Here is a 24,581-nt window from a genome sequence, read left to right as displayed (position 1 = left end):
GTTTTTCAAGGAAATGTAAATAGGGTAGAATTTGAGCAACCAAGTAGCATGTGAAGATGCTGTGTGTATTTTAAAGTGATACTGTAGTTTTTAATTTGTCCACCACTATGGTATTAGTGCAGTGCTGATAAGGGGCTGCTCGTTTATTGCCAGGAGCTAGCAACCGTATGGGTGTTTTGCGTGTGGTTCGTGGTGACAAAAACGGATTAGCACATTAACTCAAGGCAGTGTAAAGCCTCAGTGCTTGTCAGCATGAATTTTATCTTGCACTGGTGAGCAAGAGCTCCAAGAACTTTTGCCTTATGTGTCTTAACAGTGCTCAACTACTCCAACTGTCCCTGCTCACTTCTGCAGTTTTAAGGATGTTTTTTCTGATTTATCACTGCGCTCATGTGGTACTATTCACTGGAGTTCTCCACTCCAGTCCCATTTCCCAATCTGTTTTACCCATTTCTGCACTGCCAGCTCCTGGTCTGCAGCTGTTGGTCTCAGTGTAGTCCTGCCTGTGCTCTAAACGTGGTATCTCTTCTTTGTTCTTGAGCTGTATGAACCCTATGGAGGCTCTGTGCTGGCAATATACCAGATGGGGCTTTACATACGCAGGGTTACCTACAGGGCTGGCAAATCAGCAGGGCTTTCTAGCAGACAATTAATTGGCTTTTAAAAATAGTCCAGCTTTTGGTTTTCAAAAGCAAGCAGGCTATCAAGAATAAATATGTAGCCAGTGAGTCAGAGAATGACACAGCACTGGTTGCTACTGTGACTTCCTGGAATTCTTTTCTACTTTGTAATCTTTTTCACTGATTAGTGTGAAAAGCTTGCCAAACTGAACATGAGGAAAGTAATCTCTGAAGCATGAAGCTATATTTAAAAAAGATAGAAAAAATACTCAGACATTTTTGATAATTTACTTATGCAAGAAAAAAATGTGCACTCAAATGACTGACTACAGCAAATACCGTATTTCGGTTTAAAAGGTTACTTTTTCTGTCTCTCATATCTGAAAGATGTGTTTTTTACTTGGAGAAAAATCTGGAAAAAGGAAATCCCTGTGATTTTTTTTTTTTTTTTTTAATGGAAGCATAGTACGTAACTGTGAGAAGATTCTAACAGCAGCTATCCTAGGTTGACTGCTAGGAACATTGACTTGGGGACTGTAATTTGAACTTGGATAACAGGGCTACTTGAACCATCTTAACCCTGTGTCTGCTGCTCCATGGCTTTTGTTCTTTTTCATCTTTTCCATCACCTGCTCATTAATGGAACTAAAGTTCCCACAGTGATTCCATCTTCTCTTTGGGAAATAAATCCCACTCAGATGGGGTTTTTTGCATTTTTTTTCCCCTTGTTTTCATTCCAATCAGTTCTCTAGTATTGCTGTTTTAGAAACTGCCTTCAGAAATATTCCTGCCAGCAGAAAGTTTATCTGGAGGTAGAACCACCCTCCCCCTTTTTTTTTTTTTATTTTTTTTTGGCAGTATGGTAGCTCAAATGCAAGTCAAGCATGTAGTGTGAATGACACAAGTCATTTCTTGGTTGGTAATTACCCAGTTGTATTTCCCACTCTGTAACTACTATTGTTGTGTAAGAGAAAGGACTTGTCCTATTAAAAATGATTTCTACTTCATCATCAGCAGCATCGTCTTTTGCTCAGTGCTTCTTGGATGCAAATTATCTGGGATGTCACATCTTGCACACCTCATTGTTATGTCACTTCATAAGCTAGGGTACAGTAGATGGTACAGGACAGAACAGATCCCTGATACAGAAGATGGTAACTAAGGAGGAGTACTAAGGGAGTCGTCAGAATGTGGGTTCATACTTGAGGAGAGCGCCCTGTAATAAGGTGGTGAGGTGGAAAAGAACTTTCTTTTTCTTGTAACTCTTCTCAAGTTTTTTTTGGTTTTTTTTTTTTTTTTTTTTTTTTAAGTAGTAAAATTTTTTCCCACAGAAGTTTGTCAGGCACTTGTGTGGCAGTATTTGGATACTTTTCTTTCAATTCATTTGAATCAATAAGAAGCTGAAACTGTTAGAAATATTAATCTTTTGGAACAGTGATGCAGAGTCTCTGACATATGGGGAAAAAACTGGAGTAAAATTCCAACAGCATGAGAGATGGTACTTGAAATCCAATAAATTTTTTTTGTAAAAGAATCATTATTGCTATTGAATATGTGTCATATAAATTATGCTAGTCAGCTGCTTTGTTTGTATTTTTTACGTAATGCCATATAGGTCTTCTCGATATGATTGGAATAGCAAAAGAAACTTTAAAAAAATTAAACTTTTAAGTTATGTTTTGGTTGGTTAGTGGCTTTGACAGAAGTCAGTGGGGAAAGAATCATCTTCAGTTTTGCTGGTTCAAGATGTACTTTAGTTTTAAGCAGAAAAATTCTTCAGTGAGTGCAGGGGGAATAAAAAAAGGCAATATAGTTTAGGATCTTTTGGTGTTCATATTTTTGTGGACTATCTAATGCTTGTTTTTCTATGATAGAACGTTTTTGTAGTATAATATGTTGCCATTTTTAAATTAATGTTTAAATTAATGATTTAAACAAATATTCTTTGTTTGTTCTAATAGCTGAAAACTAGATAAGCAAAGGCTATGGAAGAGTAAATAGATTCTTGTTAGCAACCTGTCTGGAAAAAAATAATCTTTTGCAAAGTGGGCTACATATTCATCCAGGCAAGGAGAAGATCAAAAACTCTTCATGTGAATCTTCATAAGAAAAAAATAAAACCAAATCCTGTATAAACTATGTTGAATTCGTTGCTATAGCTAGAAAGATCATTAATTTCCCTACCTCCCCCCTATAACTTTGAGACATGAATGGCTTTTTTTTCCCTTTTTGTTATAAACAATTGAATTTCTACCACAGAAAGGCAGCCAGTTTATACAAGTAGAAAACACTGACACCACATCAGAAATTTTGACTTTCTTCTTTCTTTTCTGCTCCAAAACTGCTTCTGGGATCTTCTCAGTATTGGAATATAGTCTGGCAACTGGAGGTTGCTGATTTCTCTAGTGATTCTTATGGTCACATATATTTGCCGATTTTTCCAGTGCAGTTGTTCAGTGACTTTCATATGGAAAGGTATCCCAAGTGTGTTTGTTGCATATATAACAAAGCCTAAAGCTGTACGTTGGCATGGGAAAGCCTGAAAGCTGGGTATAATGGACAATTTCAGTCTGTGATACATAGCACTTCATTTTTAGTGTCCTTACTGAGTAACATTAAGGTTTGCATTAACACCTGACTTGGTAGAAATGTCTGCTTTAGCAGGAGTAGTTTTCCTTGCTTCACTACAAGGAGCAAATACAGATAGATCCTTGTAAGGATAAGACTCCTTACCTGTACAATTTCCTTCTGTTTGTAGCATGCCTGACCAAAGCTGTCTTGAAATCTTTACTATTGCCTGTGAAGTGAGCTGGTTCTTTTGCAACGGTGAATTGGCTTAATAGTGGAATAGTACCTAGAACTGGCTCCTGTATCTATTGGAGACCTGTCCTGCTGTCTTCTTAGAATGTTATTGTGTCTTTAAATTAATTTGTCTTCCTATTCAGACTCAATTTCTTCTCTTCATCGCATATACACACCTTGACTTTGCTTGAAAGGATGCATTTTCTTGTTACGCTCAAATCACTTTTCTCGTGTGTTTTGGTTCACATGAAACAAAAATGTATAATAACAAAAACATTAAAGAAACAACATATTGTATTAGTTTCATTCTTTGACAATCTTAGTGTAATTAGGTGAATAGGTTAAAATAGTTACAACTTATAGCACTAATGGAAAACATCAGACTGATGGCCCTTAGAAATCTTCCTGAGGAAACAGTTGTCTTCTGTACACCCCAATCCTTCCTCTATCCCATAGGCTGTTTGCTTGAATGTGTTCAATTACTCTTCCATGTTCTGACCATCTTTCCTTCTCATGTGTCTAGCTAGATTTGTGACACACGAACCCTCTCAAAAAACTGAAAGATTGACAAACTTGAAGTGTGTACTGCTCTTTCTCTCTTACGTTGACAAATAGGCAGCAAATCTTTACTTTGTTTTCCACACTTGAAATATTTCAGTTCTCAGAAACAAGTAACATTCTTCCTGGAAGTTGCTGGACATATACCACTTTATATGTAGCTCAGGTACCATGTAAGCTTTCCAGCTATGTCTTTTTACGATACTCAGGTGTGAGTGTGTGGTAGATTTCAGTAATGCAGATCATGGAACATTCTTTGAAGAAGTAGCCAGTGCACACCATTGGTGAGAACTGTATGAGATAACTTCTGGGATCTTCTGAGTAAGCCTTTGGGCACTAAATGGCTTATTTCACTGTCTAGCTTATAATGAAGTTCAGCCTCTTTTTATCTATCAAGTCTCTGAAAAGAGGCACTCTACTGGCTAGGTGAAAAGCAAATGCATCTAGAAAAATGTGAATGCGTACTGATGGGAAAGTACAGTTCAGCTAGGGTTCTGACTCTCAGGGGTGTTCCCATTTTCTTTTAGAATCTTTATGGTGCACTCTTTTGCTTCACACTCTTCTTGATACAGCAGTGCCTCTGCATTGCTTGATGCAGTCCAACAGTACTGATTTAAAGTTTCTTTAGCACAATTGAATGGTAGTCCTGGACACTGATATTTTAGTTACTTTTTACCCTGATATGTGTTTGCTGCAGCCTTTGTCTATGAATTAATGAGATTAGGGATTCAAGCAGAGCTTTCAGTTGCTACAAGTTATGTTAAACTGATGATAAGTTAAATATCTAAAAATAGGTAGTTTTCCAGAGGTGGTAATTGAACAGCAGGACTGACTTTCAAGTTCAGTGCCTGCTGCTGATTTCTGAATGATATTTTAGCAACCATCAGCAACAGCTTGAAATCTATCACATTAACAATTAAAGGCATCTCAGTGAGACAAATCTACTACTGTCAAATACACTGCTGTTAAATCTACTGTTTGTTTCACCTGTCACAAAATAGTGGAACAGTTTGATGACAAATCTAATAATCTGTGACAAGTTTGATTACAAAAGCCCCTTGTCACCGTGGACACAGTTTATTTCTCAATTTGCAGAGGAATTATTCTTTACTTTTAGAAAACAACCAATTACATACTTATGAGGGGTTTTTGTAGGAATTAAAATTAAACCCAGAGATTTGTTAGAAACAAAATTAAGTAATTGGTATAATAAGTCTGCAAGATATTCTGACTTATGTTATATTCCACAGAAGTTCTTATACATTTGAGGAAAACAGCTTAATTTCCCCCCAAAGAATCTGTAGACCAACAGACTTCTCAATAATGAGATTTTGAACTGACAACGCTGCAAAACCGAATGCACCACAAACAGGGAGGGTTAAGGATGAGGAGGACATCTGTGTTTGGGTCACTGTCTTAGGAACACTGCTCTATGTTATTGCAGTGGTTTTGTCACCCATTCCTGTATATTTTTAGAGACTGTGCTATGAGTAGTGCTCTCACTGAAGGTCGTGCCCCAGAAGATCAAAGCACAGAATACTTCTTGTTCTGTCATTCTTTGGCTTTCTTTTACTTGGTAGAGACAAGCAAACATAAACACATAATTTACTGTTGGACAAAGAAACTAGAGAGAGTAAGAATCTTTACACATATATGAGGAAAAAAGTGGAATGAAAAAGAAGAAGAAAATAAAAAGTTATTCACTAATGAAGGAAAAAATAATACATCCTTTAAAAAAAGAATTTAATTTTTTTTAAGGAAAAGCTATTGTTTGTAAAACTGTGAATGTCTATATAAACATGAGGTATAATAAAACAGACCAATTGCAAAACCCAAGGAAGATCTATGCTTTTGCTTTCCTCAGAAGTGTCATATGATAGAACAAATATATAATTTCCGTAACAAGTATTTTTCTGCCTTTTCTGTTTTATTTCCCTAGTTTCTAATTCTTTAAATGATGGTATGAAAAATGTTGTAGAACAACTTGTAAGCAATAACTTTTTTTTCTAGAAAAGCTATCAGATGGGAGATTTAGTGGCTCTGCAACTGAATCTTCATAATAATATTAATGCTACATCTTTTTCTTCTCTTTGATATAGTGTATATGAACAGTTCTTACTAGCTTTTAATCTCTTTTTGTAGCTTATACATAGAAAAGAAAAAAAATACTGAACTAATCCAACCAGGTTGGGTAGAACTGGATGTAAAAAGAGATTATTAAGGTTTTACTTACTTTTTATGACTGTTTATTACCTGATTTAGACACATTTCTAGGGTAAAAAAAAAAGCAGTGGTCATCTTTAATGCATTGCAGATGAAACTAGAGTACTTGTTGTTCCTAGGGGACCTGACAATGTATTCTTTCCTGTAGAGTACAAATTCAGCAGGGGGACTGATGAAGAGCAGAGGGTAAACAAGTTGCTGAGAAGAGTGGTTTATGGCACTCCACCTACACACTTCGTGTTTCCCTTTGCTCTGTGAATCAGTGATGTTGGATTTTTTGGTCTTTCATCTTGCATACTTGAAGTTACAGGTGTCTGTGACAGTAATGTACACTTGAGAAGAATTCTGAATCCTGATGTTCCCTGTACTACTTTAATCAAATGTTATGAGAAAGTACTTTACTTACTAAAACAAAACTTCTAAAAAACTTTAAATGGGTGCCACTGAAGTTTCTGGCTGAAGGCCCATGCAACTTTTGCATTTGCCTGAAGTGAGTAATTTTAATTAAAGATTCAGTGACTTGAATCAGTTCATAAGGGGAGAGGGATTAACTTTTAAAAATTGTTCTTAACTTTTGTCCCAAATTTACCAAGACTAAAAATTTTGATTGCAATGGGAAGAAGGATGATGATGCTCTAGTTAATATCCAGCTATTGGTTGTGTCTCAGAGCACCTAGCTACATGCTAAATAGCTTCATAGGCACATCATTTAGCCACTAGATGAGTTGAAGCTCTCTTAAAAACATGGAAAAATCTAAGTCTCTAGTTCCTCAGGGATATTTTCTTCTTCTCTAAACTTGTTTCTTGTTTGATGCTTATGTGTTTTCATGTTCTTTTAGTTGCATTTTAATTTTAAGGTGTTCTGCTACATAATATTCTCTGATGATGACTTCTTTGGCTTTTGATTCATTGTGAAATGATGCCCTAGCCTGAATGGTGAACCACTAGCAGTACAAGGGAATAGCTGAGGCTGGATATGTGCTTTTGGGGATGTTCATTAGAACGAGAAGTATGTGCCAGACATATAGGTGTCAATTAATAACTCTTGGTACACAAGTGAAGTGAGTGCTTGCTTATTCCTTGTTCTTGTAATGATGGTGTGTGTGCATTTTGTCAGATACCAAGAATAATCTTCAGTGATACTTTTGTTAGCTTTTTTCCTTTGCGCCGGTGATTCATCCATTTCAGTTGAGTTACTCAGAGAATGTGCATTCTCTGAGCTGTTCAGCTTACAGGTTTCACATTTATGTTAAGATAGCTTTCTGTCTCGTCTTGTGTGATAATGCTTTCCATTACATGTGCTTATACACTGGTAAGTTATCAACACCTTCCTAGCCACAAATTCAAAGCTGTGGGGAAAATTAACTCCATCTCAGTCAGGCCCAGTAAAATCTCGACCCTTTATTCCATACTGTTTGCATTATGTTAAAGTCCCACATAGTTTAATACATACACACATATATATGTTTATTAGTTTGTAGCATTAGATTAGTTGTTTCTCTTCGCTTCTTACTGTAGTGTTGTGGCTTTTGTCACATGTAGTGTTTTTTGCTTTTTTTTTTTTTTTTTAATTCCCCTGGAACTGAATGTTCCAGTTATATGACAGTTATTCAGGCAAGCCATTTTGTAAACTTTAATACATATTTAAAGAACTCACTCAGCCTCATTTCTATTTAGATATTTTTGCAGAGGAACCATTGTGTGGATGAGAATAAAGAACAATCAGTTCCTTGAATCCATTTTCTGGCACTTGCATCTGAAAACTGTTTCACAGAGGTTAAAGCAATTAAGTTATGTTTTTTCAGTCTCTAGATAAGTCATTGAGGTAATAGCTTGCTTTCTGTGCATTTGCCTCATATTTGCGTAAAAGAGATTGATCTGAAATATGTTCTTCTTCATCTCTATTTCATAGTGTCACAACTTATACAACTTTAAGATCTAGGATGTGTGGTGTCAAGCATCTTTGTTAAGATGATGAACTACTATAAAAGCATCTCCCTTGACTCTGTCAGAAATCAGAACTTCTCAGTATTTCAGAGGAAAAGGCTCTTCTGTACTGTGTGAAAAGACCCTCCTTGGTATGAACTAAATGACTCAAATGCAGAAGAGAAACAGTTGTCTGATGGTTTAGACCCTTTGTTTCAGCCCTTGGTTTCTGAGTTGGGGAGGGGCTAGTGAGTTCTGACTGTAATAATGGTAAGAAATTTTGGTTAAGTTCCACTGTAATAAGTCCACATCACTCAATTCACTAAAGTGCCCTCCCATGCCTTCCCACAGCTGTGGTACCAGGGTACTTTGAGAAACTCTGAATTTTCTTGATAATATCAATGACTTCCTGAACTCACAATACTCTAGACCAGTTGCAGAATAATCCATATTAATAGCTTTTACAGGATGTAGAAAAGCAACACTTGCTTGTCAATACATTCAACTTTTTGAATTATTTTGTCTTTTTAAGTGATTTTGCCTACTACAAGTTCTTGCTTTTTTGCAGCTGGGAAGCAGGATTTGTGTTTTTGAAATATTAGGACTGTGGCTGTGTTGCCACAGAATCAAGATTTCCAGACATGATTGAAGTTGTGCTAGGGGAGGTTTAGGTTGGATATCAGGAAAATGTTTATCATCCAGAGTGTGGTTGAGCACTGGAACAGGGAAGTGGTCACAACACCAAGAAGTCCCCAGGGAAGTAGTCACAACATCAAGCCTGACACAATTCAAGAAGCATTTGGACAGTGCTCTCAGGCACATAGTGTGATTCTTGGGGCTGTTCTGTACAGGGCTGGGAGCTGGATTTTCATAATTCTAGTAGATCCCTTCCAACTCAGGATATTCTATGATTCTATGATTTCAAAAAATCTGGTATTTATAGCTCTATAGTTTTTACAAATCTAAGAAAAGTAATCGTTTATGTTTTCTTCTTTCTCCCTCAATGAATACAAATGAAGCCTTAAAGTGAAAATACCTAAGTGGATTTTTTCAGTTATTTTAGAGTGAACCCTGTGTGGTTTAATTAACTTTGTTGCATAGAATTGAACACGTATTTGGTCCCAAATGCTCTTACAGATGATCTTGTGAATTCAATATTAACCTTGCAAGGGAAGAAAAGCATTGTACTTTACTATTGGGAGAATCAGAGACATTTTGAAAATCTTTTCTAATTAAGTTGACTAATATTATTAGAAGAACTATTTTCATCTGCCAGTCATTCCTTACATTTAAAATCTAAGCTCACTGAAGCAGCAGTTTTGTTTTTTGTTCTGTGAGATACACAACACAGTGGGTCTTGCCCTACGGTGGGAACTTTTTCAGTATTATGTTACTAATGTAAGAGAAATAAGTACAGTGCTTATCTGTTAAAAATTATGAAATAATAATTATTTTATCATATTAATATCTGTGAAATGAGACATATCAATGCCCTATCACAGTTTTCAGTGTCACGTTTACCCACCTGCTGCAGGTACACAGTTTGGTATACAAAAAGAGCTATTGTTTTTCATATTACAACGGTAGGGACATGTTTATACTTTGATAGTAAAAGGCCACAGATTACTTGGGGGTGGGAATTTTCTTAACATTTGTGGGAAAGCAAGTTGAAAGGAATTATCTTTGTTCCTGATATATGCCCATTTCTCCCCCATGCCCATCTATTTCCAGTAAAAGCTTTTCTGGTGTGTTCATTGAGGAAAACGCTGAGCTTTAAAAATGTACATTTAATGATTTCTGTAGCTTAGAAACTGACTTCTTTCCTCAGAGTAGACAAGATTAGATTAATGCAGGGGTTTTTTTCTATTATTTTCTATCCAGTTTCCCACTATTTCTTCCTTTCTTTTCCCCTAAGGTATTTGAAATAAAATGAAGAATCAGCTGTTTGTAAGGCTGTTATTTAAAAGCATTTATATTAATCATTGAGGGGCACAATGGGAGAAACATAATACAGATACATAACTATAATAATTAGGTACTGTTTGCTGCTTTTGAATCTTTTTTTTTTCTTGTTGAATACCAAAGCTTATTCTGCAATTCTCATCCTTAAGATTATGAACAAACTGAATTATCCTCTTTTAATCTACAGAATTTGAGACAACTCTTCTAACAAAAGAGAAGGAAAAGCTGGGGAGTAATGTTTTTTAGCATTAATGGCCGAACTGTACCACACTCTTCTTATGGAGGTCAGAATATTTTGGTAGGACCATTTTCAGTCTTAAAAGTACAGTATACACATAATAGTCAGCTAGAGGAGCAAGAGAAAAGAAGAATTTAAATATACAGGCAGAAACTGATGATGATGGTTCTAACATTATTTAACCTACCAGAGAAAGACAGGAAACTCCAGATGTTTCAAGAGATCGAATTTCATCAGTTTCTTATACTGCATTAGTGTGATTTTGTGAAGCACTCAGCCAGCTGTGGAAGAAGAGAGCAAAATACAGTTTCAATTAATCATGTCATGGTAAAGTCTGACCCTGTGCATCAGTAACTTGTGATAACAAGTTAATTACATATGCTAATCTAATTTGTGTTCACAGTCATGGGTTTTTAAAAGCATCCAGCTGATGCTCAGATGTTACAAGTGTCCGCTGCTCTCAGGACAGTTATGCTGCTTGTTTGGGGATTGATTGGTATATAAAAGCTTATCCCTGCATAGAAAACAAAATCCTGGGCCTTCCTCTTCAGTGTGTGCAGGCTCCTTGTTCTGTGGCCTGAGCTGTATGTTAGAATTAGTGCCTCTGTTGTTCCCCAACATTAGTGAACAACTGTAGAGAGGCAACGCTTTTCAAAATTTCAAATTCACATCTGGTATGCAAAAGATAGCTTCTTATTCCTATCTATTTGCTCTACTTTTCTCTATGCTTAGCTTCAGGCAGAAGCTGTGGGTCTTGCAGAGTTAACAGCCCTGATATGTACTTTACCTCCTTGGAAAAGTTAATTTAGTGTTTGACCCTAATTACTAATAGCTCTTGCAACGATTGGAAAGATAGAATCATATTAACAGTGCTTTGTCAATTAAAACATGAAGACCTATTCTAATATATCCAGAAACATTGTGGTGCCTTGTGTAAGAGGAATTCAATTTTTTTTTCTATTTTCAATTACCCCTAAAGCCAAGGGCTCCTGGGTATTTTGGTACCTGAACTCCAAACTCTTTTATCACCTCCTCAGAGGCCTCAACAAAATTAAGGCCCTTCTGCAATTATTAGTCCCCAAGACAAATTTATTCAGTAGAACAGGAGCATGCATTTTGGGCTGAAGATCATATTACACTGATTAGGCAAATACTGACCCAGATCCCTTCAAAGCTGTATATCGTAATTATATGATTAGCACACTTTACTCTATCATATCAACCTCTGACACATCCCTATGAGTTTCTGTGGAAATACTCACCTGCCAGTAGAAGAAGGTGAGGAGATTATTAGCATCCAACTGTTTGGTTGTCCCAATGTCTCATTTCTGAACTCCTGTTGGGTGTTTGTTATATCACCTGAAAATTCTTGCAAGGATCTGAACTCTGGGAATGGGGCCAGAACGACTGCTGAGAGTCCAGGAAGCCCTGGGAAATTGCATAGCTCTTTTCTGTGGATGAAACTCAGACTTTATTAAGGGTCTTTTTCCTTCCCTATAATTTCTATGTGTATGCATTATTTTTCTAGTTCAAAGAATTTCTGTGTAACACCCACCTTGGTGTGTCACTTTGGCAGGCACAGTGAAATTGCTTGGTAAAAAACAATTTGAATTAGGACATGTTACTCCTACCTCTTTCAGGTCTTTAGGTCTACATTGAGAGGAATTGTGGAACTCTGTGTCAGAGCTTGCAGAGGCACAGCCACGCTTGAAAGATGGGAGCAAGATGGGAGGTGGGTAGGGGGTGTGAAGAGTTTTGCCATTTCATTTTTTGAGAGTTTGGCAAATGATTAGCCTGTTTTTTCCTTTGTATACACTAGGAAGATAATTGCTTTGTAATGTGGAAGTAACTACACTATGAGTGGAGTGTGTGTGATTAGGGATACTAGAAGTGGTCCAGCCTTGGCAGTGTGGTAATTTGGTAGTTTGGTAATTTCAAGGTAAATTTTAGCCTTCACAGAGCTGTATGTTGACATGTCTGTGCTATTTTTTGCCCCTAAGCTCATCTGCTGCTAGCTCTGAAGTGTCTATACATCCTGTTACTTTAGGGTGATTACGTGCCTAACAAGCTATGAAAAGTAGTCTTGGGCCCAGGGACAAAGCTGTTTGGCTTGTCCTCACTTTTCTTTGTTAGTGCTGGTTCTGCTACCCCCTACATATTGGCCTAGTTAGGTGACAGCAATCATACTTCGTAGCCTTGAGGGTGCTGGGATTCAGGGCTTGGGGTGAGAAGTGGAGACCATAATAATGGTTCTGTGATTCTGTTATCACTTCCTTTCTGCGCTGTTGAAGCTGCCAATCTCCAGGAGAGTTACTCCAGGTGGGTCACCTCACCTGGCCTATCGCTTCTTGGCAATACACTTGTCTAAATGTTTCTAAGGTTGCAAACTCAAACAAAACGAATGAAGGCTGTGAATATTCTGAACACACTTCAGAATAAAAAGCTCCCTTTGTCTAGTGTAAGGCCTTACTGAGTAGAGCTTCAGGCCAAGGCAAAGCTGTACCTTTGATCTTGGAGGTGTTGCTGAGTGCCTTGAGTTTTTCAGTTTGCATACAAGAGGTGGGTATCAGTATTGCTGACAGGAAAGACCTGCTGGCTGGACTGCTCTGTGAAGTCCTTTGATGCTGGAGGCTTTCCCTGTCCTTGGTTAGACCTCATCTGGCAGAACCTCTGGCAATCTGGAGATGCTCTCTAGGAAGTTCTCCCTTGCATTCAGGAAGGAGCTTGCCTGAAGTTGGGGTGTGTATAGTATCTATAGACTTGATTTATTGTTACTCTCATTTGCATATGAATTTGTGGACAATGCTGTAGAAGAGTTGATGAGCATTTCAAGTGTCAACAGGTTTGTAGGATTCAATTGGTGAATGCCTACTTATTAAATGGTTAAGTTTTTTGTTTGTTTGTTTATTTGTTTGTTTTTTAAATCTAAAGCAAGTAAATCCAAGCGAGCTGGGCAATAGTAGTTTTCAAAGTAAGTGTGTGCTAGAAATACAATTCCTGGTGTCCCTTTTTCTGTTTGCATCACAAATATTGCAGTGAAAAATTCACTGCTATGAAACTTGGAAATAGTGATTCCAGAGGCTATGTTACAAAGTACTCATAACAGGCGAAGTTGATATTTGTAAGTGTAAATCTTTGTTAGGGGAAATCTGATTCCCACAACCCAATATTGCATGTTTCAGTTTTATAGATAGGAGAGAGGCAATTCAATTAATCAGTAACAGTATTTCATGTGATATGTGAACCTAGCTAAAACAATTTGTATTTAAATACCCACAGCAACTGCTCATGGACTGATAAAGAATTATCTTTGACTACTCCCAGCAGATCATTTTGAATTATGAACATAGAACCACTTGAATTTTCTCTTGAACAGGAAGAGACAAATTGAACTGAATGCATTATTTGCTACAAGGAACTTGCCCAGCATTTGTAAACAGTGGTGTATGCCAAGCAGTATCTCCTGCATCTGTAGTAGCAATATGTGGAGGTATTCATTAACAAACAGCCCATAGTAACTGTGACTCTAAATTTAAACTCTTCTTGAATTAGAAGAAGCAGTGCAGCAGATTTAGATTTCTTCTTGAAATGGGACACTTCAAAAGCTTTGAAATAAATGCAACAGGAACAAGTGTTTCTCTAAGCTTTAAAGTTCCTGGAGAGGACAGCCTCAAAGGTTTTGAAATTTGTATCAGTGAAATAGATTCTTCTTCACTGCTGCAAAAGAAATTCCACTGTATTAAAGAAGAAACATCCACATCCAAAACACCCGAATTTTTTATTTAGTTAAAAAAACACCACCTTCTAAAAACCGTTTTGCTCTCCTTTTCTATATTAGTTCCATTAGTAAGTTATTTTTGAAAACATATTTAGTATTGTTCACTGACGTTCCTCAATAAGCACATTTATTTACCGGACATAAAAATACAGTGAATAGCTCACGCTATGCAGGTCTGCAAGTGCCTGCCCATCTTGCCAATAAGCCTTAAGTGGACTGGAGGGAAGGCTGTCAAGGGACTTCTGTTGAAGAGATACAGGCTGCAATCTGCTGAGTGCATCTTGTCTGAGTACCTTGAGCTTGCTCAGAGTTAATTTTTCCTCTTAAGATCATGCTTTTATATGGGAGACTGTTGCGAATCCTGATTTGGTATTCTGCTGACTACACCAATTTGTCATCTATGAGTGGTTTGGGCAGTTTAAAGAATCACTGTCAAAGATATTGACGAAAGCAAGTTTTAATATGAATTTGTGAAAGTGCAGCAAAGTTCAATGGCAAGGTTCCTTCTAAGACTTACTATATGGATGAAAAATAAAAAGGAAAATTGACTTAAAATCACTTTAAAATTATTTGCATGGAGACCAAGGATGCAAGTGATAAGGGTTACAAGGTTCAGAAAGCACCCCCTTGCCAAACTTATCCTCAGACCCAATCAACGTTTATATTTAAATGGTTTAAGCAGCACTTCAATTGACTAATTCAACATTTAGAAAGTGTTTCAATAGAATTGACTACAGCTGCAATAGCACCTTAATTATAGCTCCAAGACTGCAGTATTTATGGTATACTTGCTATAGAGTATTTAAATCAATTCACACACACAGACAGACAGACAAAGAAGTATGTACAAAGATATCTGTGAAAAATTCCCTTTGAGTTCAGTGAAATACCCATGCTGAGTGCTTTGGCATTTCCCAATGGATGAGGGTTGAGCCCCAAAGGAGTGGGAGGACTTGATCAGCCCAGGCCCTGTCATCAGCTTTAGGCAACAATCCTCTGACTATCACAAATGTGAGAGTTTGCAAGCTCCAAGAGGTGTCCCACTGAGAGGAAGATTCTGGCACATCCCCCTGCAGTCTCCAGCTCACAGGGCCTCACTTGGGATGCCTATTTATGGGATTGCAAGATTGTTTACCTTAAGTCATATGTAAAATTTCCATCTTCAGGTCAGTAATCACTCAAGTTTTCAAAACAATTACAAATTGTTTCCAATACAATTTCAAATTGTTCTCGAAACTCCAGCCACAAAGGCTGGGGATAGAGCAGCTGGAGAACAGCCGGGCAGAAAGGGACCTGAGAGTTTGGACTGACAGGAAGATGAACTTGAGCCAGCAGTGTGCCCAGGTGGCCAGCAGGAAAAGGGAAGTGATTCTCCCCCTGTACTCAGCGCTGGTGAGGCCACACCTGGAGTGCTGTGTCCAGCTCTGGGCCCCTCAGTTCAGGAAGGACATTGAGGTGTTGGAGCGGGTCCAGAGAAGAGCAACGAGGCTGGTGAAGGGACTCGAGCACAAGTCCTATGAGGAGAGGCTGAGGGAGCTGGGGTAGTTTAACCTGGAGAACAGGAGGCTCAGGGGTGATCTCATCACCCTCTACAACTACCTGAGAAGAGGTTGTAGCCAGGTGGGGATTGGTCTGTTCTCCCAGGAAATCAGCAGTAGGACAAGAGGGCACAGGCTTAAGCTCTGCCAGGGGAGGTTTAGGCTGGATATTAGGAAGAAATTTTTTACAAAGAGAGTAATCAGACATTGGAATGGGCTGCCCAAGGGAAGTGGTGGATTCTCCGTCCCTGGAGGTTTTTAAGATGGTGCTGGATGTGGCACTGAGTGCCATGGTCTAGTAAACATGGTGGGGTTGGATCAAGGGTTGGACTTGATGATCTTGGAGGCCTCTTCCAACCTGGTTGATTCTATGATTCTATGGTTCCCCTGGGGATACGGTTCAGGGAGGGAAATTCTCAAGGTTGTTAGGGGGTGTTTCTTTTCTTTCATCTCAGTGATGTTCCCAGCTTAACCATGCAAATGTTCCCAGTGTTTCAAGGGATGCTTGACCACCCCACTTGTCACACAAAGGCCAGTGACCAGCAGGGATTCCTGAGGTTGTTGAGTGTCCTGGGGAGGGTGTGGGGAGGAGAATGGACCACCACAAGGACTTGAGACAAGATATTGTAAAACTTCAAGAAATTAGTTTTGAAGGTCTGTGTTTAAATATAGACATGCTTAGGTCTTTTGGTTCTTTTGTTATTTGGGGGGGGGGGGGGGTTGTGTTTTGGTTTGGATTTGTTTTTTTTTAGATTTGGTTCGTTGGTTTGTGTTTTCTCCCTGTTTGTTTCTGTCGTTGTTGTTTTGTTTTGTGTTTTTACAAGTTTAGTCAACGTCAAGGGAATCACAGGGAAAACTGTTGCTGAACATTCTGTCTCTGGCGCTGTGAAAGTTAAACCTGTCCTCTACTGAGGGAACCTCCCTGCAAAGTGGCAGTTTAGGGAGCCATGAAATCTTTTCATCATATAAACCTCTTGAAGACAGATGCCAGTTGGAGCCTGGGCTGAAGTATTAGAAACTCTTATACCTGAGAAGAACCAATGTTTCAGAAGATTTTCAGTATCAGAAGACCTTTCCTGATGCTGTTGAACTGTAGCTGGTTTGAAGTATTATTATGCCCCCCCAGTAGGAAGCTAGCTCTGTGTCTGTCTGTTCTCTTTAACTCACCTCTTAGCAAAAGTTAAGAATGTGGAAGGAAGTTTGCAGTACAGACGTGGGACTGTTACTGTGCTGCACCAGCAATCCCCCAGGAGCATGTACTCAGCCTGCAGGCTACTACTTTGAGCAGTCTTACTGGTACAAAATGAGGATGGCCTGATGTCCTCTGCACTGGGTGAGGGGTGTCAGAAGGCCTATAAGGAATTTTATAGTTACCAGGACTCTTGCTAAAAACGTTTTGTGCAGAAATAGTAATTCAAATGGAATTTGCTGTCAGTCACAGCTTTTGCTGTGCTACTTGTGTAACCCTGAATGTTTTTCTGGGCTGAGAAAGAGAGATGGATTTGCACCATATATCACTGTAATGTTCCGTTAAAGCAATGCTGTGATTGCAAGCACAGATTTCTTCATTTGTTAAACTGGAATATCCTGTAACTTCAGAGTAGAATTACAGGAATGATGAGGGCGTTTTTGACAACCCTAACCCACCAAAATATAGTGAGATGCTTGTAAGTGGATTATTTGTCCAAGAGGTCATATCATAAAACACTAAGGGAAGTGAAATTGTGTCACTGAAGATAAAAGTATGAGGAAGTCACCATTGCTTTCTTGACATTTGTCAACCAAGGATCACAAAAGTCATATGAAGATGATGTTTTGTACATTTATGATGCTCTATTGTTATATACAGCTTTTTCTAACTTTAATATGTTTACATATAAAACCAATAAATTTATCTCACTACAGCCATATTGTTCAAACTTATATTTTGTTTATCAACACTGATTTTGTAATAGCCGTAGTTAGAAAAGTCAACTTATTTAACAAGTATACATTTTCTCTATGCATGTTCCTCAGAAGCTGTACATGAGCTGACAGGATTTCACAGCATGCATTTGTAAATACATTGCCACCAGGTTAGTATGCTTAGGGTCATTTTTTTGTCTGTGTGGCTATCCTGGATCTTCTCAACAGAGTTGTTAAACACCTTGTGAAGATTTTTAAGTACTTAAAACAGATTATTTCAGGGGAAATAAAATTAAAAAATATTTTATAGGCATTACATGACGCTCACTGGATTACTACACGCTTTTTTTAAAAAAGAAGGAAGGAAAAGTGAGAGTACAACAATGGCATGATGAAAAACAGCTGTTTCTTTGGGAACACAGACTGTTGAAAAGCATGGACTGACATTTAAAAGGAAAGTCATTAATGAGCAAAGCTCTTTGCTTCAGTGGATTTAAGATCAGGCCTTGGACAGGAAAAGTGTGAGTCTGGAATTGTGATACATTTTTATCAGAGTACAATACTCTGTGACCAGGCTCTTCAGTTATTCCATGCAGGGAGGGTTTAATGTACCATATTTGAGGATATTTTACTTTAGGCAAGATTTCGATTTAGTAAGTGATACCACAGTGCACTGAAATCACAATACAAATACAAATTACACTTATCAGAATATAGCAATTGACTATACAGATGGATCACAATACAAACATGATTCTTGTTACTGGTCTCTTATGGTATGCTCACTGTCACAATGCTGATCATCCCCAGTCACTGAGAAGGAATGTGGACTCAAACCAGCTCCAGCATTTCTCTCTTCTGACTTCTCTGTTAGTTGCTCAGCTTTGGTACTGTGTTGGGTTCAGCCAGTTCTTACTGCCCTGTGCTGGTTTGGCTAATGCAGGAAGACATTCACGCTCATCTGCTTATGTTTTGATTAACTGTTTGAGAACAAACAATTACGCAGCCAGCTGATCCAGGCAACTGACACAGTCATTTAACTAAAACAAATCTGCTCTCTGGTCCCTTTTCTATTTCATTCAGCTTTCTTTGCAACAGTGATGGTCAGTGACTGAATTTGGTGGGAAAGTGTCTGTGTAGTAATGCCTAGCATGTTTTCAGATGCAGGCAGAGGAGTATTTTAACATACATCAACCTATGGAAAATTTGTGAAAACAACCCTAATATTTTTTTTTCCTGGTTAAGGTTTCTCATACTGAAACATGTTATTTTATCTTCTGCAGAGAAGAGTCCACTGTCACATTGCTATTTTTCTTATATAGGAATCTCCAGTTTAAAACCTTTTGACCTTTCTCAAGTCGATCAGGAAGGTTCTGTTAAGGTGGCTGGAGGCAGACCTTACACTTAACACTAGGATACAAAGCTATAGGACATTCATCAGAGCATTGCATCCTACTGGAAGTACACATTCCATTGGAGCATATTGTTCAAAAATATGAAAACTTTGGTAGAATTTAACTTAGTCTCTTAGTCATGCTCTCATGTTAATAAAAATATTTTTCCTATATATTTGAAAAATTGTACTGTTGCAGGCAGAGCTGAACTTCATTCATATGCATTTTGTCTATTTTCCTGGGAATGGGGCTAAATGGGGTAAATTTAATAGGCTTGGGGCTCATTAGATCTTCATTATAAAGACATTTTTCGTCAAATCTCATGTAATTTTGTTACTGTAAAATTAATACACTCATAATAGAAAATATTGTACATTTCAACTTCAATTAAGTGGCCAGTTATATTTCAGTAAGTGAGATGTAAATGCCACAGGTCAGATGCAACTGAAACAATGTTTTTTATGCCGTTGGCTTATTTTGGATAAGCCCTACAAACATTGTGTGTAAGGTGCAATTATGCTTTTGGACTGAGGCATACACGTCTTTGAATTCCTCTTTCTCTCCAAAGCAAAAAATAAGTGATACATTAAAGTCTCACAACATTTATAGCTGGGGCTTGTCAGTGGAATCTGGTTTGCTTTCCTGCAGTATGAATATCTAGTCCCAAAGTCAAGATGATTGTCCAGTGCTGCCCTTCTGGCACCTCTCACCATGAAACATTTAGGAGTAAACATCTGCTGAAGTGTGCAGTGAGCTGATGAGACTTGAGGCCGTGGAGACGGTCTTGGAATTCCTCTGTGAACAACCATTAAAATTCAAGTCCTTTGGGGCTGCTCTTCTCTTATGGCTGGTGTGCTTGCTGTCTCCATCACTCGTGTCAAACACCACTGTCGTGCTGGACTCCATTCTGGACACAGCATACAGGCTGCTTTGCCGGGTGGGATGAAACCGGGCTACCTTGAGCTCTAGCTCATCATAGCTGGACACTTCAATGAAGGGGCACCAGCGGAAAGCTCTCTTGAAGCCAGCTCGGAACCTAGGAGGAAAGACGCTTGGTGAAAGCCTGTGCTTGTGAGACCCAGCCGCAGGCCTTCATCTGAAAATGTAACTGTGTTGGCGGGACACTGACTCGGCTAATTACCCTCCCCTAGTCCTGGGTGTGGTGAAGTCAGTGGGAGTTTTCCAGACTAAAGGGTAAAAAAAGATACTAGTAACAACTTGTTTCATTTTCTGATTTCCTATGTGCTTTCACTGCTTTTTAACATTGGTATTTCTTTGATAATAAATTTCCTGTCCTTTGCCCATGCCTAAATAAACAACACCAGCTTTCATAGAACTGTCTTCATAGAAACCGTTTTGGTTTGACCTCTGATAAAATCTGCACCTACATTTTCATCTTCTTTCAGCAAGAAACTTCATAAAATTCTTTTCTCTAAAATACCATCCCAGTTTCCAGATTCCACCATCCCTTCTGTGTTTCCCTCTCTAGCAGAGATACTTACATGGGAGTGATGTAATGACTAATAATTGTTCATTTAAAATATTTAGAAAGTAATTTTTAATAATTAAAGAGGATCCTAGAAAGTTGAAATCTGACTGTGAACAATGTACAAATGAGAATTTTGAAGCTTTACTGCATCAGTGCTTGCAATATTCATTCAGTGTTATTTTATTTCAATTCAGATGCAGAGGTTTACTATAAAGACTATTGTTATTTTTTGTGTGTAGAAGTTTAATATATTAGAAAACGAATTCCCTGCATATCTATATGTAAGTGGAAAAAGAACACCTTTTCACCTAGACCTAAAGCTTATCAGACTTTCTCCCTTGTCTTGCTTCTCTTGTTTTGTCTCAACAATCAGCTGTGTTGTTTATCCTGTCTGTAAACTTTTTGGAGCAATGGTTCAACTACCGCAGTGATGATTACAGATAAAAATTCAGATTAAGTTTTCAGTGAAAATTGACTGATCTATCAGGAGTAACTTTCTTTCCTCCTCTATTTTTTAAGTTTGCCATGGAGTTCTTGTATGATGACAGGCAAGCATGTAGCTTATTATTCAGTATTGCTCTGTTTACGTGCGGTCCACATTACGGAAAGATATTGAAAAAACCTCTGATGGCAATAGATTTAGTGAAGAGAACTGTAAAACCTAAACATGTTTAAACTGTATTACTTTTCTTAGCACCTTCCATCCTCTTTCTAATTCAGGGCATGTTTTTCTTCTTCTTGAAAAGATGTCTCTTTATCTAGATATGTAAGTAATATCCTAATTAGCCCAGAAGATGAGGCTGGTGATAGGTGTTATAGCTCTGTCTGATACTAGATCCATTAGAGGTAACAATACTGTGTGAATTGATCTGACTCCCAGCAACAAGCTCTATTTCCCTACTAAATGAAAAGGAAACAGATGTTCTGACTTCTTGATTTCAATATTGAACTTAATTATAAGAAAACTGTCAACAGTATTTCATTCTTGCATTAAATTCTGAACAGGGTGATCTTTAGTGTATCTCAATATTATTAATTTTTCTTTGGTTGTATTCTTTAATCCAGACATTTAATTTCGCAGTGTATGACTGTCAACGTAAGCCACATGAGAGATATTAACTTTTTTTTAGTAATAATTTATTTTGTAACAGTTTCATAAAAAGTTTTTGAAGAAAATATAATTGTTTTAGAAGTTTTGTGGTAGTTATTTGGAAAATATGTGTTCTCATCCTACTTTGATTTTGCCTTTTTCATCCTACTTTTGTCTTGAGACTTTGTGAGTCTCCTTTTGCTCTAGACTCACTGAAATTTGCTTTCTGTTGAAATGGCTGGGAAATTTGCCATTTGAGTAAGAGTTTTTTCTGGCATGCTAAAACTTTACCTCTTCTTTAAACAGTTGTAAACTACCAGAAGGGGCAGAAAGCTGTATGAAATCAGGCATTATCTTGCCTCATTATAAAAGATCATGAATGTTAATTATCATAAGTTATCCTCATCAGAGAGGAAGACTCCAGTGTTTTTACACCAATAACACCTTGTCAGTATTTGTTCACTTCATTTTAAATTACACTCCTTTTGTCAAGCATTGCATGATCTTTAGGGGGTTTTAGAAATATTTTGCAAAATTAGTATGAAGCTTTTCAGTAATTAAACTTGACACTGGCCACTAATTCAAAAGAGATTTAAATAATCTTTAAGATTAACTTATTCAATAGTGATTCACATTGACTGAATTTGTAAAATGATTTGTTGTTCTTGGTGATCTTTGTCAAACAATACTAGAAGAAATGCTGAAGAACAGGACAGCCAGGATGATTTTAGTTTAGATCCTGGTTCAACAAGCTGAAATTAAAAACATGAGTTCATTCTGCAATGCAGTAGTTTCAGACTAGCAAATATCTCTGAAATCTCATCAAACTCAACATATGCAGTGCCTTTGAAATTCAGAGCATAATGTGTTGCTGCCAAACAGTAACAAATTTAGGTACTGAGTAATGAGAATATAAATATTTGTTTTATTAGCCTGTTGCAGATCTCAGAGCGTGGTAGGAATCTAACATTCTATATTCTAAATCACATTCTATATTATATCCTTCCAGCACTGTAAAACAAAATTTGGGATACAATTAGTGAACATACAGATTGGACTTTATATGACTACTGACTGTCTTTACTTCATTATTTTAGTGTTTTGCAAGCCAAAATATATGAAAATGCTGTAGATTTTTAAATTTTGCATATGGAAGTAGGAAGGGGTGGGTCCAGAAAACTGAATTTTGCTCTGAAATTTTAAGTAGGCCAAACTATTTACTGGAAGATCACCTTTGGGTTTTTTTCAGTATTCATTTCAAGTATAAACCTAAAGAAAGTTTTTTTGCATTTTGTTTTCTTTCTCACTAACTGGAAACTATTCGAAAATTCTTTGTCTTTTATCCTGTTTAAACCAATTATATTCTCATTAAAGTTATGCACGTCATTTCATAATTAGCTCTTACCTCTTATTAAGACAGCAGTAGATAATGGGATTGTACATTGTAGAGCTCATGGCAAGCCAAAAGCTGGCTAAATAGATTTGCTGAATATATTTCCACCGATTTAATTGTTGATAGATCCCAGTAACTATGAAGTAAATGTGGTAGGGCAGCCAGCAGATGGCAAATGTCAGCACAACCACAATCATCATTTTTACCACCTGAAAGAAAGAAGTAATAATGATATTTAGCTTTTTTTACTTGGACTAACATTTCAACGTACATTAATAATTTTCTTGCAATTGATTATTAGAGTTAGTCAAAGAAGAGATGAATATGTTTTTAAAAGATTTCCCTTTCAATCTGGCTCTCTTAATTATTTTTTTCTTGGCTGGAGATCCTATTTTTCCTAAGAAAAATAATGTGAACATCTTCTCTAACTTTGTTTGTATTGATTCTACTTTTGGCTACCTAAAATATCACTTTCTTTCTCCACATTTAATCATGGAATAAGTTTACAGGATGTTTAATTTGGACACCTTGTTTTGGCCTTATTGACCTTGATGTCTTTTGCTGTTGTGATCTGCAAGTATATTTCTTGTCCCTAATTATTAGCTGTGATTTGAGTAACACTAGGTTGTAGGAAATGAGCAACTGCAGTATCCTGTCTAATTTCAGCGGCTAACAATTCCCTTGGCTGGTGATCCTAATTTGTTGTTTTCTGCAGTCATCATAACATCTGTTAGCTACCATAGTTTCCATTAAGCACAAATGAAGAGAAGCTCTGCTTTGTGCAGGAAATACATGAAGAAAACTTTCAAGTCATGTAAAATTTTCACTCCTGTCTTTCCCTCTTCAGCTATGTCAAGTACTAGCCCAGCTACCATTTTCAGCCTAGTATGTCACACATTTACACCACAGGTTTTCTTTTTGTGGCTAAAATGAAACCAGACATGCTGGATCTCTGCTGGGAGGTCTCTTACTCATTTTTAGTGTGAATTCTGAGGAATAACAGGGATCACTATGAACAGTTCTTTTATTTTCTCTGTACAAAACGTCGTTTCCTCCTGTTTCTAGTTTTACCAGAGGGAAAAAAACAAAGAGCTAAAATTTCCCATACTTACATGTCTTTGGTTAATCTTTTTATAGCATTTCAATTGACATAATTACATAATTTTACACATAAATGTTATTGTGCCCTCCTTAACTCATATTACACCTTCCAGTGGGAAACATAAAGCAATTTTTCATTTAATATCTGGCCCCAGTTAACATCTTTCCTGCTGGCTGGGACTGTACTATACAAGATTTTGCTTATAGGAATACTCATTATTGCTGATATAACTATTGCTCATCACTGCCATATACAAAAGGGACATCTGACCCCACATAAACATTATTAATATTTGGTGCTTCTAAAGCACTCTTTATCCATTAACTGGAAATCATTGCAGAAGGAAGATTGGTATTATTATAAAAGAAGGCAACACGCTAAAACATAGTATCACTTTCACTCTTGGTAGGTGTACATCTGTGTGTCTATATCTAGGCATAAATAGAGTTTATGGGACTGTATATGCTATTTTTGGGGGTGAGGGGAAGAGGTTGTGACTGTATGTGAACAGACATTTCTGGACTAAACCATGTATTAATACGAAACCATAAAAATATGTTGTC

General features: G+C 37.4%; 1 protein-coding gene across 1 annotated transcript in view; it reads right to left on the bottom strand.

Moving 5' to 3' along the window:
• Positions 1 to 19,153: 19,153 nt before the first annotated feature.
• Positions 19,154 to 24,581, bottom strand: part of TACR3 (tachykinin receptor 3) — a 35,809-nt gene continuing 30,381 nt past the window's right edge. Inside the window, exons 4-5 of the mRNA XM_027907150.1 lie at positions 22,929 to 23,125; positions 19,154 to 19,980 (exon numbers count right to left, since the gene is read on the bottom strand). Of these exons, the coding sequence (XP_027762951.1) occupies positions 19,665 to 19,980; positions 22,929 to 23,125 (513 nt within the window). The 3' untranslated portion in view covers positions 19,154 to 19,664. The remainder of the gene's footprint in view (positions 19,981 to 22,928; positions 23,126 to 24,581) is intronic.

This window comes from Empidonax traillii, unplaced genomic scaffold (assembly GCF_003031625.1).
Source record: "Empidonax traillii isolate 1590-97213 ecotype Southwest subspecies unplaced genomic scaffold, ASM303162v1 scaffold1412:size141878, whole genome shotgun sequence".
Taxonomy (NCBI): domain Eukaryota; kingdom Metazoa; phylum Chordata; class Aves; order Passeriformes; family Tyrannidae; genus Empidonax; species Empidonax traillii.
Note: the sequence above shows the minus strand (reverse complement) of the source record. Positions and strands in the feature narration are given on the sequence as shown.